This window comes from Alexandromys fortis, unplaced genomic scaffold (genome assembly GCF_014885135.2).
Source record: "Alexandromys fortis isolate MF-2015 unplaced genomic scaffold, M_Fortis_MF-2015_v1.1 scaffold_45, whole genome shotgun sequence".
Taxonomy (NCBI): domain Eukaryota; kingdom Metazoa; phylum Chordata; class Mammalia; order Rodentia; family Cricetidae; genus Alexandromys; species Alexandromys fortis.
In genome coordinates this window covers 3,833,068-3,855,484 of record NW_026067926.1, presented here as the reverse complement: position 1 = coordinate 3,855,484, position 22,417 = coordinate 3,833,068, and the positions used below count along the sequence as shown (strand labels likewise).

At 39.1% G+C, this 22,417-nt stretch overlaps 2 protein-coding genes across 2 annotated transcripts in view; both read right to left on the bottom strand.

Annotated features, from left to right (window-relative positions):
- Usp31 (ubiquitin specific peptidase 31) overlaps positions 1 to 22,417 on the bottom strand; it is a 63,632-nt gene that overhangs the window by 27,311 nt on the left and 13,904 nt on the right. Inside the window, exons 2-7 of the mRNA XM_050143328.1 lie at positions 9,823 to 9,960; positions 8,791 to 8,879; positions 8,603 to 8,695; positions 7,749 to 7,884; positions 5,066 to 5,210; positions 2,079 to 2,256 (exon numbers count right to left, since the gene is read on the bottom strand). Coding sequence (XP_049999285.1) covers positions 2,079 to 2,256; positions 5,066 to 5,210; positions 7,749 to 7,884; positions 8,603 to 8,695; positions 8,791 to 8,879; positions 9,823 to 9,960 — 779 coding nt within the window. The remainder of the gene's footprint in view (positions 1 to 2,078; positions 2,257 to 5,065; positions 5,211 to 7,748; positions 7,885 to 8,602; positions 8,696 to 8,790; positions 8,880 to 9,822; positions 9,961 to 22,417) is intronic.
- LOC126502391 (40S ribosomal protein S27-like) lies at positions 5,217 to 5,667 on the bottom strand. The gene has a single exon (XM_050143356.1). It carries the CDS (start codon positions 5,665 to 5,667, stop codon positions 5,413 to 5,415), a length of 255 nt encoding a protein of 84 aa, XP_049999313.1. The 3' UTR covers positions 5,217 to 5,412.

Genomic DNA, 22,417 nt, shown 5'->3' with positions numbered 1-22,417 from the left:
ATTCTTTTTGGAAGAAGGAATGCTAACTGAGAAAATGCCCCATCATATTGATCTGTGACGCATTTTCTTGATTAATGACTGATGTAGGAAGGCCCAGATCACTGCGGTCTTGACCTGGTGGTCCTAGATAAATGCCATAAGAAAGCAGGCTCAGAAAACTATGGTGAACAAGTCAGTAAGCAGCATTCCTTCAAAATTTCTGTTCCAGATCCTGTCTCCAGGTTCTTGCCCTGACTTCCTACATAGATGAAGTGTAACCTTGGAGCTGTATGATAAAAGAGACCCTTTCCTCACCAAGTTGTTCATGGTCCTGGTGTTTTACCACAGCAATAGAAACCGCTATTTAGACACTTTACTAACAGACTGATGGCTAGAGAGAAATGTACTTACCTTAGCAGCCTAAACAACCAATGCACATAAAACAAGCTGTTGGATGAATCAGTCACAGCATGAATGACAAATCTAACTAAAAGATGAACTCTGTGAAGACTTGGGTGGATGCCGAGTGGTAAAAGAAAATCATTCGTAAAGGCCATCTAGTGACTTCTCACAACAGTAACACTGAAGCTATTTGCCTGAAAGTCTCCATGGATGAAACAGCTTCCTATCACAAGACAATGATTCCACTCTAACCGCCTGGTACCACAAAGGGAATTTTATAGGTCTCAATTCCATAAAAATACTACAAGCTCCTTTCCATTTATTATCTTAAACATGTCACAACCCTAGTCTGCATTGGGGCCCCTCTACGTGGGACCTCTCCCCAGATGTTCCCACAGCTCACTCCTTCTCTTTGGGACACATTCCTTCCAGTGAGACGCCTTCCTGTGCTCTGGTTCTAATGTAGACCCAGGGCCTCTCCTTCACACACACTACCATTTTAGCCTGTGTCAGTGTCTTCAACATGGAGACAACTACCTGAGGTTAAATGTGTTTACTAGGTTTTGGTTGGCCTATCTCAGATGTCAGCTTCATGAGAAAAGGGAACCTCTATATTCCCAGGGTTTAGAACAATGCCTGAACACTGTAAGTATCAACATTCTTGTTAATATCATTAATATATGTGACATTTTTATGTTTATGTTACCACCCAAGGAACTTATTTCAAAGTGAAATTTTAAAAGGCTCAAATAATGGCTATCCTGACTAGTAAAAACAGACAAAACAAAACAAAAAACCCTTTGAGTCCTTCTGAAACATATTCATCTGCTGTTCCCATTCAGGAGACACTTCTGTGATAAAGCTACTTTGAAGATATTCTATGGTTCCCATAAATTCTTAAAGAGGGCATCAGAGAAATTTGAGAGATTTTTGACTCCCGTATTTCTGACTTAGAATGCTGAATGAATAATGGTGCCATCTGCCAAAACAGGAAATATTGGAAGAGAAAGATAATAAGTTCAATTTGGGATATAAGTCTAGGGAACATGTATCATCCAAAGAGATACGTTAAGACTTTTTTAAGTTTTAAGATACAGGTTCAGAATTCTAAGAAAAGCCTAATACACCCAGGACATAAGCTCTCAAAATCTAAGCAAACTTTTTTTCCCTTCCTTCCTTCCTTCCTTCCTTCCTTCCTTCCTTCCTTCCTTCCTTCCTTTCTTCCTTCCTTTTTTTTCTCCAAGATAGGGTTTCTTTGTGTAGCCCTAGCTATACTGGAGCTCGCTCTGTAGACCAGGCTGACCTCAAATTCACAGAGATCCGCCTGCCTCTGACTCCCGAGTGCTGGGCCACCACAGCCCAGCTTAAGTAAGCTTTAAAATAAGCACCTTTCAAATACTAACACATTAATTTTATATCTTTTCCCTTCCTAATACAAGAAACTAAACCAACTTATACAAAGATTCCTTCTGAATAACAGAATAGAAAATTAACTGCAGCTAGGCATAATGGCACTTGGGAGCTGCTAGAGCATCAGGAGTTCACGGGTAGCCGGGGATACACAACGAGTCCAAAACAAAACCAAAACAAAACTCCCACTAAAAGTAGATTTCTTTTTTCATCCCTCCTTTCAAAAGATTTTAAAGCATATAGCCTCAAAAAAGTCAATATTTGTTAGGAAACAGTCTGGTTTTTACCTTTTCCCTTGCTGCCCCGTACAGGCCCGGTTACACACAAGCAGAACAATCTTGTCGTTTGCCACTCTGGTGGGCAAGTCCACTTTCCCTTGTTTTGCTGCTGTTGATGGTGGGGAAGATAGTCTGTGATGATCCAAGCCAAATTTCAAGTGGTTTAAATTGTTATTTAAGTGAATGCCTGAAACAGAATAAAAACAGTTCAACTTATCTCTTCAAGATTCTTTTCATTTATTCATTACAAGAAAAAATAGAAATAGAAATAATAAGAAATTGTCATTTTATAATTTAAACCACAATCAAAAATAGGGACAAACACTCTACTATGACATTACTCATCAGGCCATCGGGCTAGATGTCAGCACTCATCGTTTCCTTTAAAGTAGGCTTCCCTACCTTTAAGACTGGAAATTGGAATTTTCCACAAGTCAAAGTCAGAAAGTTCTGAAGTGCAAGTTTACTGGAATAACCCACAAATACAACTCGAAGTTAGGTCCAGTAACCAGTCAAATGCATTCCAAAAGCAATGTAGACAACATTTAGAATCATCTACAAGGTTTCACTAGCAGTTTCTTGTCCCTGATTATCACAACAAGAGATAAAACTGCACTCACTAATCCAGAACTGTTTTGAGAACATAACTAGAACAGATCAACCCATATTAGCAAGAACACAAATGCCTGACAGACAGCACAAATCTTCAGTGTTCTACAGCAGAGCTTCCTGTTATTCAGGGCCATCCATCCAGCTATTCAAGACCTATCACAAGACTCTGTAGCTAATTAATGGCAATATCTGTTAATCCCTTTACTCTTTCAAAAGGATGTCACCTAGTGAAATGTACGTTCATAAGAGGAACAGACCTTTCTGCCAACACTACCAACAATAATAACACTAGAAGAAGAAAGTAACATAGCACAGTTCCGGCAGTATGCTAAGTAGCCAGTAATCCAGTAGCTGCTGTTAAGATGCAGCAGCATTATAATAATTTGAATGACAAGTACATAGGTAATATCAAAATAAACTCCAGATAATTAAATATGTAAAAAATCACTAGAAATTAAAAACCTGAACTTTAATCAAGCTACTAAAAGAAAGAACACATGTCAGGCATAAATACCATAAAGAAATCCCAAAGAAACAAGAGTAGATATCACTTTATAATCATTTTAAACTGTGATGTGGAAAAATAAAGATAACAGAAACCAAATCTGAAACAACAAATTACCTCATTCCAGGCAAAGGTAAATGTATGAAGTGACCAGGATTTCTAGTGAGATAAAGGGACGCTGTTCAACTGCTGCAGATCCGCTCTTCAAATCACAGCCCTGTGTTTCCTAACAGATGGGCCCTGGGGCCAGTGATTTAACCTCTCTAATTCACAGCTGTCATTCCCAGAGTGAGGAACATTCTCACATGTTGCTACTGAGCACTCATAATGTCTTTACATCATAGTCTAACAAATGCTTCAAAGTGGTGCACCCTTCAACAGAGGCATGTTCTAGACAGAGTATGAGATTCATTAATGTACAGGAACTCAATATGATAAGATAAACCAAAAACAATCAAGGAACAGGGACTTCACTGAGGGATGTTCCAGCTAAAAATCACTAGCTGGACTCTTGCTGCATATTAGAAACTGCTAGGTATAAAAAGATAAACCATCACATGGCCAGCACTCCAAAGAATGCCAGTATAGTGAGAGACAGAGGAAACAGATCGTTTCCATATACTCATGCCAGATGAGCAGATGCAATAACTGGAGCTCTGTAATCCAGAGTTAGCCAACATGTCCTTTGCAGGCCCATCTACTTCAAGTCTTGGTTCCCAGCTAAAAACGCTGTAAGAAGCAGTACAAACCCAAGGAAATAAGGCTTCACTAGAGGAAGCAGTCACTGGGGACACTCGGACTCAGTTATTTATCTGTCTATCTTGTTGGTATCTGACTCTGTACAAATGTATTTTTTATTTAGTTACAAAAGAAGTAGGGACTATTCTTTCAGTTATACCCTTTTTTTCTTTTAAGGATTAGTTTTGAGATTTCTCTCTTCTACTGTCTTTGTCTTAAATTTGTAGTTTTATTTATCATTGAGCACAGAAACAAAAATTACTGTTGCAATGAGATAGATACAGAAAAATAACAAAAGGGGAATAAAATACGGGAACAGTGATTTACTAGAGGTAACAGTGTAAAAAGAAAAAAATCCACCTTATTGAATGGGAGGAAGGGCATTGAAGGATCAAAGTGAAAATTCACATTAGAAATAAAAGAACCCAAATAAAAAGTTGTTGCTAACATTTTAAAAAAAGAAAAAGAAATCAGCCTTGCTCTGAGTAACTTGGGGAAGGATGTCTTTATAGTGTGCTTAAAAATTTTTAAGAGTAAAGAAAAAGGAATAGGACAGAGATTAAACACACACATACAAAACTAGAGAACTCAAGTAGCTTAAAGCAAATTTGTAGAAAATAGGGAGAAGAGCTGGTGAGGTGGACCTTCAGATAATGTAAAAGCATGTAAGAAATAATAGGCACGTGAAGGGTCAGATGTTCAATACACAAGATTCACATGTAGGGTTCAAAAGGATCACTACTAGTAATAAAAGAAATAGAGATTTTATTAAAACCAAGAAAAACAAACAAAAGAGAATAAAAATCTAAAAACACAACAGTATGTACACTTAGTCACAATTTTTAAAATTGTATACTATCATACAGTACTTCAATGTCCACAGTGGTCAAATCTGCAAACTCAAGTGTGTTATAGAGACATGATCATTTACCTCTTTTTTTTTTTTTTTTAAACATTTATTTATTTGTTATGTATACAATATTCTGTCTGTGTGTATGTCTGCAGGCCAGAAGAGGGCACCAGACCTCATTACAGATGGTTGTGAGCCACCATGTGGTTGCCGGGAATTGAACTCAGGACCTTTGGAAGAGCAGGCAATGCTCTTAACCACTGAGCCACCTCTCCAGCCCCGATCATTTACCTCTTTGACTGAGAATTCCTTCAGGTCTAAATATTTCTGGAGTCTCAAAGGCAAAAATGCAATCACTTTCATGAACGGTCTCCAGGTCATCTGTGTCACTGAAGGAACGATGGAACCCATCATAGTACATTTCGGTGAGCACAATCTAAAAGAGAGGGAAAATGTGAACAGTTGGGTAACTAGAAATTCAATACAAAATGATCTTCCAATCCTACCCTGACCTTCATAAGACCATCAGGTTGGTAATGCTCAGTGGGGGTTACTGGATGTCTTCTAAGACCACATTTTTTTTTTATCCAAAATGTGTTTATTGGGGTGGTTCCCACGCATCTCGAATCCGGTGCTTTTCAGTGCTGCTTCCTCCTGAAGGAGCATCCTTCTGTCAGTCTTGCTTTTCTGCCTGTAGGCTGACAGAGGACAGTGGAGCAGCCGACACACAAGACTACTGTCTGTGCATGGCTAAAGACCGTGGTGATTCTATAGCATCCTGGGCACTTCACATCCATAAAGTAGGAATTGGGGCTCTGAACCAGGTGCTTTTTCTTGTATTTCCTCTCTTCCTCCTCTGGAGAGGGATGAAGGAGATCCTCTGCGAGAGGCATGTTCTCGTAGGGAGGTTGTCACCATCGGAAAGGCTAAGACCACATTATTTGCTGGTGACTCTCAGAAGTATAATGGCCTCTATGACTGTGTGGCAATACACTCTGAATCCAGAACTCTGTGGCATCAATCCAGAGTTCCTCCAAGTTTGGAGACAGATTACACTCATTCCTCTGTTTCACAGGAGGAAAAAGGAAATAGAGACCTGCCTAAGGTTTTGCATGTTTTCAGTCTCACGGAGAAGACAGACTACATCTGAATCTAAGACATTCTTTCATATCATTAAATTCTCCTCTTTTCAGACTTAAAAAAAAAGTCAAACGATCATGGCTATCTATATTGGAACACATAAAATCAGCTCAAATGCCCAATGATAGCAACTAGTTAAATGTAACCCTGCTGACTAAGAAAGCTACTAGAAAAGATGACCTGCATATATCTGTATCATGAAGCCAAAAAAAAAAAAAAAACCAGCTAAGAATGATGTCTAATAACTCTATTTTAGAAAAGATTATAGAATCCCAGAAAAAAATCTAAAAAGTTGTATATAACACAGCACTAAAGATAGTGACCTTCTTAACACTGACACTTAAGATACATTTAATTTCTAAGTTATATTTTAACAAAAAAATAGAAAAACAAAAGACATGGATGAAAACAACGCTACATTTAAAGCTTATGCTGCATGTTCAGCAGTACTGGCCAATGCAAAAGTACTAGACTGCGCAGAGCAAGAGAAGGTTCGAGGTCTAGTCTGCCATCAACCAGCTCTGTGTTCCTGAACAGGGCCTTCTTCAACAGAATGAAGAGGCACCACTGGGCACCAACTGCCAGTGCCCCTCCCCATCATCACCTCAAGAGTCCTGGCATTCAACAGATCTGAGGTGAAAAGGCTGGAGGTCTGTTTCACAAATGACCCAGAAAAAAAAAGAAAAAGAAAAATTCTCTTTGCACATTTCCTTCTAAGGAATGTTATGTTTATGCCGCTTTTCTCTTGGTGAGAATGGAAGTATAACCCACCTCTCCAGAAAGCTGAGGGCTAAAGCAAACTCGTAATTATATCACCAATTTATACCACATGTGAAGAGTGAAACAGCACTGAGGCTCTACAGACACAGCCGCATTTGCCTTAGACACCAAGACCTCTCTTCTGTCTGCCTTCCCCTCCCTGAGAGGAACAAGGATCACGCAGCAATTTAAAGTAAAGAAAATGCCAGCACTTCATCATGGTGCCAGTGCTCAGCCTATGACAACAGAAGAGAAATGCTACACTAAGGCAACATTGCTTTAAGTGAGTTTGCCCAAATGGGGCCAAATGAGGCCAAAGAACAAAATACCTTTATTATTATCCAAGTGATTGTATAGAAGCTTGCAAAAGCTATCCAGGGAAAAGCTGTTTCACCAGTAAGTCATCCTTCCTTATAAATCCTAAAGAATGTTTCCCCATAATGTTTTTTCAGTATAAACTGTGTGTAAAATATGTTAAGTCCCCAACAAGCCAAAATAATTTTCTTGTTCAATTTAAACGTAACTACTTATCAAAGTTGTGTTCCCCTTCCCCATCCCCCAAAAGGGGAAACCCAACTTTTCCCTATCTAAACAAAAGACTTTGTAAGGAAACAAAAGAGTGACAGGTACAACTCAGATATAGAGCACTTCCTAGCAGCAGTAAGGCCCTGGGTTCAAACCCCAGTGCCACAACAGGGGCTGGGAAGCAGCACAATGAACATACACTGTATACAGAACATCATACTAGCAGGACGCCCATTCTCACCACCATGACAGAGAAGCCTCTCTGTCAAATCCCACAGTAGTGTGAAAGGTTAAGTAATTACACTTTACAAAGAAAGCCACAAGGTCTTGCACAAAAGTTTTCCTTTCATATCTACGAATAATTGAAGCAGGCGAAGGTTTTCTATACACTGTATTCTTTGAGTCTGGATTTCCCCCCATCCAGCCATCCTCCCCACAATATTAAATTTCTAACATGTTTGGCAGAAAATTGAAAATGGAAAAAAAATCCAGATAAGCAGAAACCAACAGTATAGTGTCTCATGTGTAGTTGGTCTTAGCAGATTATTACCTGATCAGTGGGGATCTTTGTCTCCATAGACACAGCTTCCCGAAGTCTGGCAACAGTCCCAGACAGAGGCACAGCCACACCAATCCTCATGCAGTGGGAACATTTCCCTTGATACACTACAGTGACATAGAGAGGCCTGTGCAGATCAAAGTCAGATCTTCTCATTAGTCACTTATTTTAGCTAAAATACAGGAAAAAGTGAAAGAAACCTAACCTGAAATCAACACGAAAACTAAAATGAGGCCTGAGACAGCTCAGGTGCCTAGCATGCACAGCCCTGCATTCCCCAAGTATGACGTACACCAGAAATAGGGACATATGCCTGCCACTGCAGCACTTAGAACCTAAAGACAAGAGAGTGGGAGTTTAAGGCCATTCTCAGCTACACAAGTTTGAGGCCAGCCTGTGATACATGAGCCTCTATCTAAAATCAAAAGAAACTGAGCTAACGCCCCCTTTATTAAGAAGCCAAATGGGAAAAGTTTATTAGACCTAATTAGAAGCTACCAAACAAGTCAAAAGATCTTTGAAAAAGCAATCTTCATAAAAATATTTTTCAAGAAACATATTCATAATTGGTTCTATCTTTTTCTTCAAAACAGCCTAATTTCTGGAAACTCTGAAAGTCTGAAATAAGTACAAGAAGGGTCTCCAGAGAACCTAGGACTAGTGGGGGAAAAAAATGGGCTTTCCTGTATCATGTGCCTGCTCAGCCTGTACACGCAGACAGGCACTTAGTGTCAAGAATGTAACAAGGCTTGTGTTCATTACCATTAAGCCTATTACTTAAATTATTAGGCTACAGAGAAGTGCCCCATCACAGCAGACTGTTAATTTTATACATACATTCTTACCTTGTGTGGGGTAGTGGAATTGGCAAAGAAATGCACAGGAAAGGGTCAAAAGTGTTGCTCTGTTTCTGACAATGAGGACACGTCAAAGAAGATCTTTGAAAACAAAAATGTAAAGCATTCACATAAGGTCACACAGAACTACATCAAGCAGACAAAACAAGAGGTAACAAACATATATTTGCTCCTACCTGTACTGGGCTTGAAAAAGTTCTTGTACAAAAGTGCTACACACAGGAAAAGATGGTCCCTCAGGCATCATATCAGTCTCTGATGGTGGCTAAAAAAAATAGAAAAGAAAAAACACAAATACTCAACTTCCTTTATAAGCTGTACACGGACCCCAGATGCTTCTGTACACATCACAGCCTGCAGGTCACATGCACTCATTCCCTCGCACAGACAACTGCACTTCTCTAGCCTGCTGGAAGACTGGCCAGCTCTCCTCCCTAGAAAGTTCCAATCTTCATCTTGATGCTTTATCACAGTCTGCTTCATGGTTTATTTAACCTTTTCATGTCCCTAGCTACGAAGCATCTGCTACCACATTTAGAGAACATTATACAGGATGTTAGAGCAAGTAAAACAGTGTCCGGCCTTTAGGATGTCTTAATATGGTAACAGAGTCAACCATGTAGACACAGTTATGAAAGTACAGTGTTCAGGAACAAAAGGACCTTAAGTCAGAATAATCCACTAACTTTCTAAAACCAGAAATTTTGAAATGCAGAACAGACTTGTCACACACTTCAAAAGCTCCACAGAAGTACTCTTCCTACTCTATGAACCACTTTACCTATAATATTAAGGCTGCACGTGGAAAAGCTATATATGTGAACTGCTATGTTTTTCAGTAAAACCCTTCCGGACTCAGTTCCTATGCTCAAATCCAAGTCTAACAGCAGAGGTATTCATACATTTCCTTTTTGACTGTGTACTTATTCTATTGATCTATACAGTATGTGTCTTACTAGAATAGAAAGCATCTGGTCCTCTTCATCAGACTATGGAGTCCTTAGGTACAGTTGTCTTTTACTTTACACTGGCAGCACAATAAGCAGGTAGAATATCCATGAAATGCCCACTTAGTTTTACACTCACCCACAGCTAGTCAGTCACTCTACTTAATGCAACAGCCCTTAACAGACATTTGCGAGACTTTCCCCTCCTTAGCCTTTTCCCCACTCCCAGACTATACAAGGAGTGAGTGTACATGCACTGACCTTCAGAGGAGGCTGGCCACTCTGCTTTACAGCATGATTAAGGTCTTCATGAACTCGATCCAAAAGCCATAGCAGAAACTCCTGGGCATCATGCTGGGAATTTCCTCGATACTGCAGAGCATTCTTTGATACGATACTCTATGCAAGGAAATAAATCAGCACAAGCAGTTCTGAGTTCCTGGCTCTGAAGACAAACTATCATAAATAGGGATATGCAATCTTAAGCGTGACTCAAAAAGACCAGAGAAAAACAAACAAAACCAGAGAAATATCCTGATGCATGAAATTCAGTCAACAGCAAGGTACTAAAGTTAACTTCTCACTTATGACATGACCTGGCATGCTAATGACAAGGAAACTAGTGTAGACTTTGAAAGGACTCAGGCTACTTCTGTTGTTGTTTCTATAATTCTAAAATTATCCCAAGAATTAGGTTTAGAAACATATTTTTTATTAACAGAGCAAGTGTATAAACAGCATGTCATGGGAGTAGAACACAAGATAGTGAAAGAGTTGATGGACAGTGATGACATCTCTGGAGATGTCACTTAAGCCTTGAAGGGGCAGAGGCAGGGATCAAAGTGGAGGCAGCAACATGTTTAAACACACAAAAAAAAATGATAAAAAAGTATGACACCTTCAAAAAAGACCAAGAAATTCAATAGACCTGAAAGAGCAAGTCTGCAAGACAGATCAAGAGGAATGAGTAAAGACAAGATTAGCTCAGGAAGGATTTTAAAAGCAAACCTAAGATGGCACAGGAAACCAGGAAATGGTTCTAAAGCGAACTGGCTAGGACCATGTGCTGAGAAGAAAAGCTGGATACAACTATTCCAAAGTAAAAGGAAATATAATGACCTGTTATTAGATTGTTAGAAAAGAATGCGTGCAAAACATTTTACATATAAGTGAAACAAATAAGCACTCTAACTTTGGCTATGAGTATTTCATTTAGAGCAGGGGGAGGGTGCACAGTGACAAAGCAGTTATGAAACAAAATGAGGGAAGAAACAACAAAGGTCTAAGGCAACACCGTGAAGACACACAAGACAGCAAATCTGCAAGAGATTTAGAAATGTGGCAGAATCAATAGAATTTGTGGTCCAATTTAGGTATTAAACCTCTATCTCACCCATGTCTTCTCTGATGGTAGCTTTTGACTACATCAAGATAAAACGCGAAAAGAGAAAGAGTGATGAGCTCTCTTTGAAATCTACTATGGCTGACACTCTGTAGAGACTCTAAGAGGAGAAGAGGGCAGACAACTGAGAAAATACACTTCTAGGCTCAGTACAGAGTTTACAATAAAGACAGGGATGCAGAAGTCAACAGATGAGTGACTATAATCACATATACCACTGAGGTTGCCCAGTAATGTCACAAGACATTAAGCCAGAGGTGAAAACCCAAAAGACACATTTAGGCTTGGGAAGACATCAAAGGAGATGAACAAAAAAAAAAAAAAAAAAGAAAGCTGTGGCCGACAGCACAGAGCTCAAAGAACCAAATGAAGAATTTCATGAAGGAAATGATCTACCAGTATTATAAAAGGTAGAGAACGGCAAAGCAAACCTACCAACTACGAATGGGGCCGAGAGACAGTTTAGCAGTCATTTGCCATGGAAGCCTGGCAACCTGAGCTTGATCTCCAAAACCCATGAAAAGGTTTGTAGAAACAGAGCTGTCCTCTGACTTTCACACAGGTGTCAGGATGTGTGCACATCCCCACACACGTCATGCAGGTGTGCATACACACAGAGAGAATCACAAACTGCCTGCTATAGTTCCAATTAAGAAAAATAATAAAAGACCAAGAAAGAAATAGATTGTAATTTGATTGTGAAGAACTGTCACAGCTTACTGACTAATTACATGTAAATAACAAGCAAAAAATTGATTTATAAAATATCTTAAGATTCGGTTTGGGATGAAGAGTCGAAGAGACATTAGAAATAATACATGTGACACCAGCAAACAAGTGAGTGGAGTCAGGCATAGTGGCTCACATCTAATATGCAAGCACTTAGGAGTCTGGGACAAGAAGATTACTGTATGAGTTCAAGGACAGCCTGGATACAGAGACTGACCTGTCTCAAAAAGTAGTAGAGGGAGGACCTGATAACAAACACAGCTGGAGAAATACACTGTGGATGTCATCCAGAAGCAATATGCAGGGTGGGACAGGTGCAGAACTGCCTTCACTACAATACCCAACTTCTCCCATCAGAGGCCAAACTTTTTCCTTGGTCTTTATTTCTACTTCTTCCCTGGTAGTGTAGTGGTTAGGATTCAGCTCTCTAAATTTTTGCTTCTTCAGTGCCTCTGGACATCTCTACTGTGAAACGTGTTGGCTTTTAGTCTGTTCCTTCACTTACATCAAAAGAAAGCTTTTGGTATGTACAGTAGAAGAATGAGATAGGATAAAAACACACACACACAAACTAGGACATTTTTTGTAGACCAGCTGCTGACTGAGTACGGAAGAGAAATAAGTAGCTGCTGTTATGAGGTCAGTGGAGCTAAAGAAAAAAACAGAAATATCATCAAGGTTTTCTATTTCTGACTTGGGTAATGATCAGGAATAAACCTCAAAATGAGGGACCATAGAGTTCTGAACAAGCTGAGTTTAAGGCCTGAAATTTGAAAATGAAATTTATGCCCTGGCAATACTGAAGCATGCATGGGGTTCTGTTGAACTTGTCCATACTGAGTTTCATGGTCTACGTTGATGAGGATGCCTGACCAGGTCTCTTCCTCAAGAGGGTACAAGATCTCATTACAGATGGTTGTGAGCTACCATGTGGTTGCTGGGAATTGCTGAGCCATCTCTTCATCCCAAGTTTGAGGCCTACATCACCCCAAATGAAGTTGTTCATAGTGCTGAGGAAGGATATCTAGGTGGGTGAAATAAATCAGAAAGACATATGACTATCAAATGAGCACAGAGAACAGCCCATGGGGTATCTAGTGAGAAGAGCAGTCAACAACCAGGCCAGAATCTTGATGAACATGAGCATAAGAAAAGGAAGTAAGATTGGTCAAAGAAGTTCACACAAGTTGAACCAAAACAGAAAGTTCAAGGAGATACAAGCAACAATGCAAAATATTACAGAAAAGTCAAGTAACAGACACTGGAATGCTCATCCTCTGGGATGGCAAACAAAAGGGTCACTTGCCCATTTGATCTCACTGAAGCAAATATCTATCACATCAAAAGAAAAGTAAGCAAACTGGAGTTTCCACAGACCATCTTTCATATCCCAGACGCTGACTTGATTTGTGTAAGCAAGGAAAGAAACTGACTATCCAGAAACAGCTAATGGAAAGGAGAGATCTGAAGACAATTCTTCAGTTCAAACAGGGAGGATTAAAAAGAGAGGAATTCACCTTAAACAGGTATTGGGAGGTGGGGGAGTCGGCCAACAGAAGCACGTAAGCAATGGAAGTCCTAGACACCGACAGGTGAACTATAGACAAGAAACCTTTCCCACCCGTTTGCTTTGCATGTTTTACTTCATGAAAGAAACAGAAAACACTGCTAAGAGCTCTTACATATCTTGGGAGAAATAACAAGTCTAAAGCATGTAGCTCGGCCACAGCAACTGCCAGATGCACAAAGAGTTTCTGTTCGGATCACATTCTTATTTTCTTCAGCTTGTGTATCCCAGAAACAAATTAACCAAAATTACAATCTTCATTATATCAATGAAACTTTACACACAGCAGTCATTGAAATTTCAGCGTCAAGCTGGGCAGTGGTGGCACACGCCTTTAATCCCAGCACTTGGGAAGCAGAGGCAGGCAAATCTCAGTGAGCTGAAGGACAGCCTGGTCTACAAGAGCTAGTTCCAGGACAGGCTCCAAAACTACACAGAGAAACCCGGTCTAAAAAAAAAAAAAAAAAAAGAGGAAGGAAGGAAGGAAGGAGTTCCAGGGTTGGGTCAACTTTTAATTCTTTATCAAGAATTGAATTTTTGCTTATGTTTCTTTTATTATTAAATTTTTTTTATTTGTTTATCCTTCTTACCACTCAGATCTTCAACTCATCTAGACTCACCCACCAATCATTATGTACCAAGATACTGTAATATATTACTTAACAAGATAGTTGTCAAACAAGACTAAACAGGCAACTGAACCCATACTGGATCAACCCCACCCTCAATCACCATATCACAAACTAAAGAACTAAAGGAAAAGAAAATCCCACTGAACAAACACAAAAGTTCCTCTTCCTGCCACTTTTAGGACCTCAGCAGGGTGATATCTCACCAAGGACGCACATGGTCTACTTATCTTACCTCTTTCCCCAGACAAAAAGAAATATAGAATAACAGCCAATTCTTTAGTATGTGCCTCAGAAAAACACTAGTAGAAGTCAGGACTCCTAAGTGCCACCAGCCACCACAGATGTGATTCACTGAATGAGTGAGTAGGAAAGACCTGGATGGCCAAAATCTTTAACTGGCTCAAGCCCTACAGCCCTGGCAAACAATTTCATCGCATTCTGAGTCATATCTGGTCCTACCTAGATTCTCCTTTTAAGATTCTTTTTCACTATTAAACCTTAATGTATTTGATGTACTAAACTTAGTCACTATATTTTGAAAGTTTTTTTTTGTTTGTTTGTTTCTTCTTTTTTAAGACAGGGTTTTTCTGTAGCTTTGGTGCCTGTCCTGGAACTAGCTCTTGTAGACCAAGCTGGCCTCGAACTCACAGAGATCCGTCTGCCTCTGCCTCCCGAGTGCTGGGATTAAAGGTGTGCACCACCACCACCCAGCACTTTTTAAGTTTTAAATAGTTGATTATCACTATCATCTGCTGAATAATAAAATTATGCAATACATTGATTCTGTGAAAAATAAAACATGGCCCTTCTTAAAATCAACTTTATATATTTGCGTCTGTTTTATAGAATCTGGATATTTCTGTTTGGAAAATATTATACTAAGCCATCGGCTTAAGACCTATATATCCTACCCATAATTAGACCAACTGTCTCCTCAATTGATGATCCTTGCAGACACTTACCAAATAAGTCAAAAGCAAGCCTCTAAGCTTCATGATAACATTTTTTTTTTTAAAGGAGCATTGTTTTCCCTTTGAAACAAAAACATAGCTCAGAAAAGAAAAATAGTCTATACTGGAGCTATAACCTCCTGACATGAGGTTCTATGAGACAGCTTCATAGAGCCCTACGAACAAGCAATAGCTCATGCCCCAGGAAAGATACCAACTGGTCATAAATATTCTTTACCTGACCCCAAGACAAAGACAACAACACAGTAATGATATTGATTTCCTCTCGTGGGAAATAGGTATCACAATATTGGTCTGATATGACTGCCTGATCAGAAGTTAGGCTACTCTTCTAGAGACAAAGTGGTTTATAAGATTCATCAAACCAATCACTATTTACTTTTTTTGCCAGGAGAGCAGAATTTATTTCCCAGGGGTCTGGGTACTAGCACAGTAAGATGGCTCAGCAGGTAAAGGCACTTGACACCAAAGCCTGATAAATCTGAGTTTGATCCCTGGAATCCACGTGATGGAAGGAAAGAACTGACTCTCACTACATGTCCTCTGACATCCACATACACACTAGTGAATAGAATTTAAAAAAAAAAAAATCACAGAAGTATCAGGACAAATGTACAGGATAAGCATTCCTAGTCCAAAATATTCCAAAATCCAAAAGTATGTATGTATATGAACATATACATGCATTTAGTGTGCATGCCTGTACAGGTAAAAAGGCCACAAGATATTCTCCCTTATATTCCCCTCGGCCCCCGTAAGACAGGGTCTCATGGTAGCCCTTACCTGGTCTTGAAATAGCTAACTATGCATACTACTCTGGCCTCATACTCAGAGATCTGCCTGCCTCTGGTTCTCTAGTGCTGGGAGCTAAAGACATTTACCATTACCATCACACCTGGCATCTTCCTTGTTCTTTTCAGTTTTTTCACTGAGCCTAGAACTAGGCTGGGAGCCAGCAAGCACCAGATATCCTTCTGAGTCTACCCCACACAGCATTAAGGAAACAGACACACACAGCTATGCCCAGCTTATACACTGAGATGCCTCCGACCCGACCTCTACCCACTCCTTTACTCCTTAGAAGGATGAAGTAGGGACATGTAGGGACTCTGGTGAGAGCAGAGAAAAAATATGCAGATTCTATCATGTGAGTTCTCAAAACCATGAAGAGTAGACTTATCCTGCGGTGGTACATAACCCTGTAAACAATGAAAAGAAGACCCAAAGCACAGGTTCCCAGCCCCGGCTGCACATCAGTCATCTGGGAAACCAGACAAAGCTTAATTGTAATTTTTTAAGTGTAATGTTTTTTTAAATGACTCTACTTCTAAAGTGAAAGCAGACTGCAATCAAAACTGACCAACCTGGAAAAGCTCTGATTGCAACATTTGTTTGTTTATTTGTTTTGTTTTCTGTTTTTATTTTTTGAGACAGGGTTTTTCATAGCTTTGAAGTCTATCCTGGAACTAGCTCTTGTAGACCAAGCTGGCTTCAAACTCACAGAGATCCACCTGCCTCTGCCTCCCAAGTGCTGGGATTAAAGGTGTGCGCCACCACCCAGCTGATTTCAACTTTTTAACCACCAAAGGTTATGAGAAGTTTGAGAGACCCCTTAATAACTGCACGATGTCACTTAAGACAATATTAAATGTCAAGATCTACTGAGTGCCTATACTGAATCTGGCTCAGGGTAATTATCTATAGGGGTTATTTCCTACAAAATTAATCCTGAGGAAAAGTCCATGCTACAATATTAGTAGTCACAAATGAAAACTTTTGGTGTGATGGTGCACACCACCTTTAATACCACCACTTGGGAGGCAGAGGCAGATGGAAGATCTCTGGTCTACATTGTGATTTCCAAGACATCCAGGGCTATGTAGAGAGATTCTGTCTGAACAGCAAAAGTAAAATTTGAAATAACTATGAAGTAGCTTGTCCAAGGCTAACATTACTCTTCAAGCTTATCCTAACTGAAAAGCCTTAAGACATTTCTCTCCATGACCTTTCCTTGGTAAACAAAGTACCTTGCAACAAAATTGTAACCCAGTGTTTCAATTAAGGCCCACACAGGACTTAAGTTTTCTCACACTGAACATCAACTGTCCAGGCAGACAAAAACAGGTTTAGATATTGAATAACAGCTGTTCTCATCCAAAGGCTTCTGGAAGTTTAGTTGTTAATTTTAAATAAATCTTTGCTCATCTGTTTCCATTTTATTCTCAGGTGCATTTTTTCTATAGTAAGTACAGTCTTGAGGGCCAATGAGAAGGCTCAGCAGGTAAAGACACTTGTGGAAGACTGACAACCTGAGTTCAATCCCTGGAACCCACTAAAGGTGGAAGGCAAAACTGTACCACAAAATGGACACTTAGGCACATAGGAACATATACACACATATAAAATAAAAAAGCAAAATATAACCCAAAACAAACAAATAATAACCTGGAACACAAATGCAGTTTATCTAACTGGGGAGTTATCTAAAAGGTATTCGGGATACTTAGGAAGACCAAGTGGCAGCAAAAAGACGTCTCTGCCCTAGCAGCCTAGGATGCTAGAGAGAGCAAACAAGAAACCCCTGTCTCTCACCAGCACAAGCTCTGCACCTCACATTGCTCAAGCTGCTCTGTGGATTCATCCTCACTGTCCTCTGCATACATATGGCGAAGGGAGATGACTCCCAGGGTTAGTCAGCTCAGGTCACCACAGAACGTTTATGTATCCAATAAAGCAAAAAGTAACTCAAAAGTATCTTCTTTTCACCTTCTTGGTATTTCCAAAATATACAATTCTTCCCAACTACAGAAAAGGAAAGCCTTTTTTCTCTTTTTAAAGAAAGGTGGGAAATTTTGGCTTAGAATTTAAAAACAAACCTGACACAACAAAAAGGTCATAAGGGAAGTATAACAGTCATAAACAATTAAGTGTCAAAGAAGAAAACTGGAAAAGTCATTTGAATATCTAAGGAACTAATATATATTGCTACCACAAACATTAAAAATGTTTCATTTTAAAAGCATCAAAATGTACAACTTAAGTTTATACAATTTAAAAGAACTGGTATCTCAACAAAGTATTTAATAAAAAAACAGATTTGCAAAGCCTTAAACTAAAATTTTCTGTCACAGGTTTACAAGCTATCAACTTCCCGACCTTATCACTGGGGGCAAGATGACACTCCCATTATAAAACAACTGAGAGAGGGAAAGAAAAAACCAACTATGCCATCTACTCACTGGCTTACAGAGGGTAGGAATAAAGTTAAGGGTCCTTAGCACAGCAGGGTCAGCTTCCCAATCTGGTAGAGAGAAGCCAGAAGAGAAGCCAGTCAGTGTTTCTTGAAGCAGAAGCAACCTATTCTTGGGAGGCTGAGTAAGTGGGAAAGGCAAGGAGTTAAAGGTGGCAAGGCCAACCTTACTTAACTATCCGTAAGACCAAACATGCATGTACAGCTGTCCCTCTGGAGACTGGTTCCACAACATCTGTGGATACTTAAACTACAGATGTTCAAGTAACTTATAAAATAAATGGCCTAGTACTTGCATTTAGCCAATGGACATCATCATATAAAAATTAATTTCTAGATTACTATGAGATATAATATAGTGTAAGGGCTATATAAATAGTTGGTATACTACTGTATTGTCTGGGGAACAACTAACGGGGGAAGCTTACACACACTGCATTTTTCTTCTCCCTGGAAAACCCACAGGCTACCAGAAAATAGACTAAATTTCTTCAACAAACAAGAGGAAGAAAATATAAGAGAGAAGGAAAACACACACACACACACACACACACACACACCATATATCCTCCTGATTTTGGAGATGCTGTTATTTGATACCTGACCTGTATTTCTGGCTAACTTTTTTTAAATAAGTAATCCAAACTATTGTAAAGATACTCTTGCTTTGAATCCTTTCTCTTCTACTGCATCATTAGAGCTAAAACATCTATTAAGAGTCACAAAGAGATGTTATTCCTAAGCAGATCTATAAAGTTTCAATACACATCATACATTAATTATAATGCCATAAATCCAGGATAAACCCAATAAATCTTAAGTGGCTAAGAATGCTTTTAAGTCACAGGTCACGCATCTCTCTCCACACCCAAAACCAGGCCAACTCTTCAGGCTCAGGAAGACAGAGTCTCCAAACCAGTTACAGGCAGTCTGCTCTGCTCATTCAGCCTCACAATGTGATCTCATTAAACCAACCCAGTTTTTTTCCTATCAAAGAATACTTTAGAATCTTCCCATAACCTATGTCCAGTCTGGTCCAATTTTAACCAATTCTATTTTGATTAAGTCTTGATCATCTCCCTAAAGTATGAGGACACTAAACGGAAGAGTATATGGCTATTTGAACACCAAAGGAAAGACTGTGGAGTCAGAATAGAGTAATACCCTAATGTCAAAATATTACTATCACAAAGATACACTTACTTCTACTTTCTAGACCTGGTTGAGGGCAGGACACCTGCCTACCATGAGTGATATCCTAGCATTGACACTCGCTCTGCCAGATGGAACTCTCCTACCTCACAACTAACCAGAGAAATTCAAACTTTCCAATTAGCAACATAAAAGAAACCTTTTTAAATTTCAGCAGAGACATTCTTTCCAACTGCTAGTAAACAGTTAATCCCATAAAACTGACTTAAGGTAACTCCTGGCAGGAATGCCATCACTACTTAGTCTAAAGAAATAAATAAAAGATGTATGTAAAAAGGTTCGTCATAACCATAAGTCATTTAAGCGTCCCCAAACAGAGATTACTATGTTCATGACAAAACTACTCAAAATACAATATGAAACAGAAATTGCATAATGCAAAATTACATATACAAACACACATACATAAAGGATTAATGTCAATTATGATATAGACATGTTCAAAACTACTCAAAATACAATATGAAACAGAAATTGCATAATGCAAAATTACATATACAAACACACATACATAAAGGATTAATATCAATTATGATATAGACATGTTAGAAAGGAGTTTGACACTTCTTGGCCAGTTATACAAAGTTACCATACAACCTAGCAATTCTAGTCCTAGAACATACCCGGGAGAAATAAAAACACACATCCACTCAAAAACCTGTAAATAATATGTTCCTAGCTGCACTATTTGTAAGTCCCAAACTGGAAATGACCCCCAATGTCTTTCAAAGGACCAAAAGTAAAAAAAAAAAAAAAAAAAAAAAAAAAAAAAAAAAAAACATGAATACAGAGAAGAAAAGGTGCACACCTGAAATACCAGCATTTGGGAGGCTGAGGAAGGAATGCAAGTTCTAGGCTAGGTTGCCTGATTCCAGGCCAGATTAGGTTACATAAACTATCACAAAAAAAGCTGGAATCTTCATATATAACTATCTTTGTTGTGAAAGGAATAAGATACATGGTACAAAACAGTAGCCTTTTAAAGCAACATGCTAAATGAAAGACAGAAAAAGGGCCACATACCACAAGCTTATGTGAAATATCCAGAACAAGTACAGCTATGGAGACAGAAAGCAGACAAGGGATTACGGAGGGCTGCAAAGTGGGGAAACAGAGTGACTGCGAGTTTTCAAGGTTCTAAGGGAATGCAGAATTCTGGAACTGTGGTGGTTGCAAACCCCCTGAAAAATCCCAAAACCTGCTTATATGTCTGTATACCTAAAATTCATAATTTAGTATGTGTACTGTACCTTAGTAAAATTACTTTTTAAACATACTTTGTGTCTAATTCCAAATAAAGGTGAAGAAGAAACAAAACTAGTCAAGGAGAGAAGCTACCTTTGTGGTGGAAAACGCCACTAAGGGAGAGCAGGTGCTAAAGCACTGGTAACGTCTTTATTTTGTACCTGGGCAAACCATCAAGCCGAACTCTAATGACCTGTGCACTTTTTGTATGTATACAACAATCTATACAAGTTTAAAAGTTACCTTCAAAAAGAAAAAAAAAAACACTAAAATGTCTTCAGCTATACTCTTGGGCTCTAGATCTACGTATTTCCTATAGATTCTGTTTACCCAGATACTTAGCTAGAAGCAGATCAGAAACTGTCAAATACAGGTGTGAAGCAGCAAGCCATAGTGTCTCCCAGGAAGAGGACACAGCAAGAGAATGCTGAGAATGAAGGGTGCTGGTGCAGAGCACTGGGAGCAAGTACCAAAAAACAGAAATGAGACTCCAAACAAAAGAGCAACCTAGGACCCTTCGCCTGTATGGCCCCAAAGGAATGCCCCTTGTCACAGAAGAGGGACTCAACAGCTAATGTTTGTATTAAAGGACCCTAGTCAAAGACAGCACAAAGTGTGAAAAAGTGTGTATAGCATGTGATCCAGCCATCCCTATAAAAAAGTTAAAAATCTTCAGGACAGTTGGTATTTAAATAATACTTGAAAGAGTCTTTCTAATTTTGATTATATATATATATATATACATATATATATATTGATAATTCAATAGCACAGAACATATCACACTGAGAATTACACCCAGTGGGTTATTCAAGACCCACAATCTTTGAATCTAGTTATAAATGGTAATAAAAGAAAAACTAAGGAAACTGGGGCTCAATAGCCTGCCAAGATCTCAGCTGCTCCAGGGTTCTGACAGTCAAACACATAGGTTCACAGATTTTCCAAAGGAAAGGAGTAGCTCCCAACCATAGCCTCCCTTACTCTCAACCCAGCATGGTGTCTGATGATGACTACATAACCAGGAGTATCCAGGAAAGAAGCAAGCTACAACACCCCAACCAGCTTCCCAACATCAAACAGAGGAAGGGCAACTGACCTCTCCTCTTGCATGAAGATAAAAAGTCCTCTCTATCATCAGGAAATGAGGCCTCTTTCCATTCTTTCTCCTACTGTTAAAAATCCCCCAAATTATTTATTCATAGAGATTTCCCAGGAGCAATTGCTTTTAAAGGAGTTTGTCTTTTAATTACTGAGGTTTATTGTAACTTACAGGAAATAAAGACTAACACAGGGATATTTACCAAGGTATCACTGAACTGTTAAAAGGGGGCTCTTACTTTTGGGCGGATTGAAGGATAGTCTAAACTTAATGTCTTTATAACTACTGAGAACGAATGTACACAGGAAAGATAGACTTAGCATTAACATTCTCCCACTAGCATGATAGCTCTCAAAAAAAAAAAAAAAAAAAAAAGGATGAATGTCCTTCCCTACAGATTAAAAACGGTCTGTCTCAGTGGTGCTCAAAGGGAAAGGACAGGACTAGTTATGTGGCAGGAGACTCATTGGATGAGAAGTCTGTACAGAAAATGCTCTTTGCATAATTTATAAAGCAACTATCACTGTGCATATCTCTCTTACAATACTGTAAAGAATATAAAATAACCCCCTGTGCAGGGCATACAGCAGGCACTTATGTGACAAACACACAGATGTGCAACTACCATTTACCCAAGTTGGAGAGACAAAGTCAATACAAACCATCCACATACATCTGCTTGTACTTGAACAATGGAAGAATAATTCATAAAATTTAGAGAGAAAGGACAGAATGTAAGAATTGAA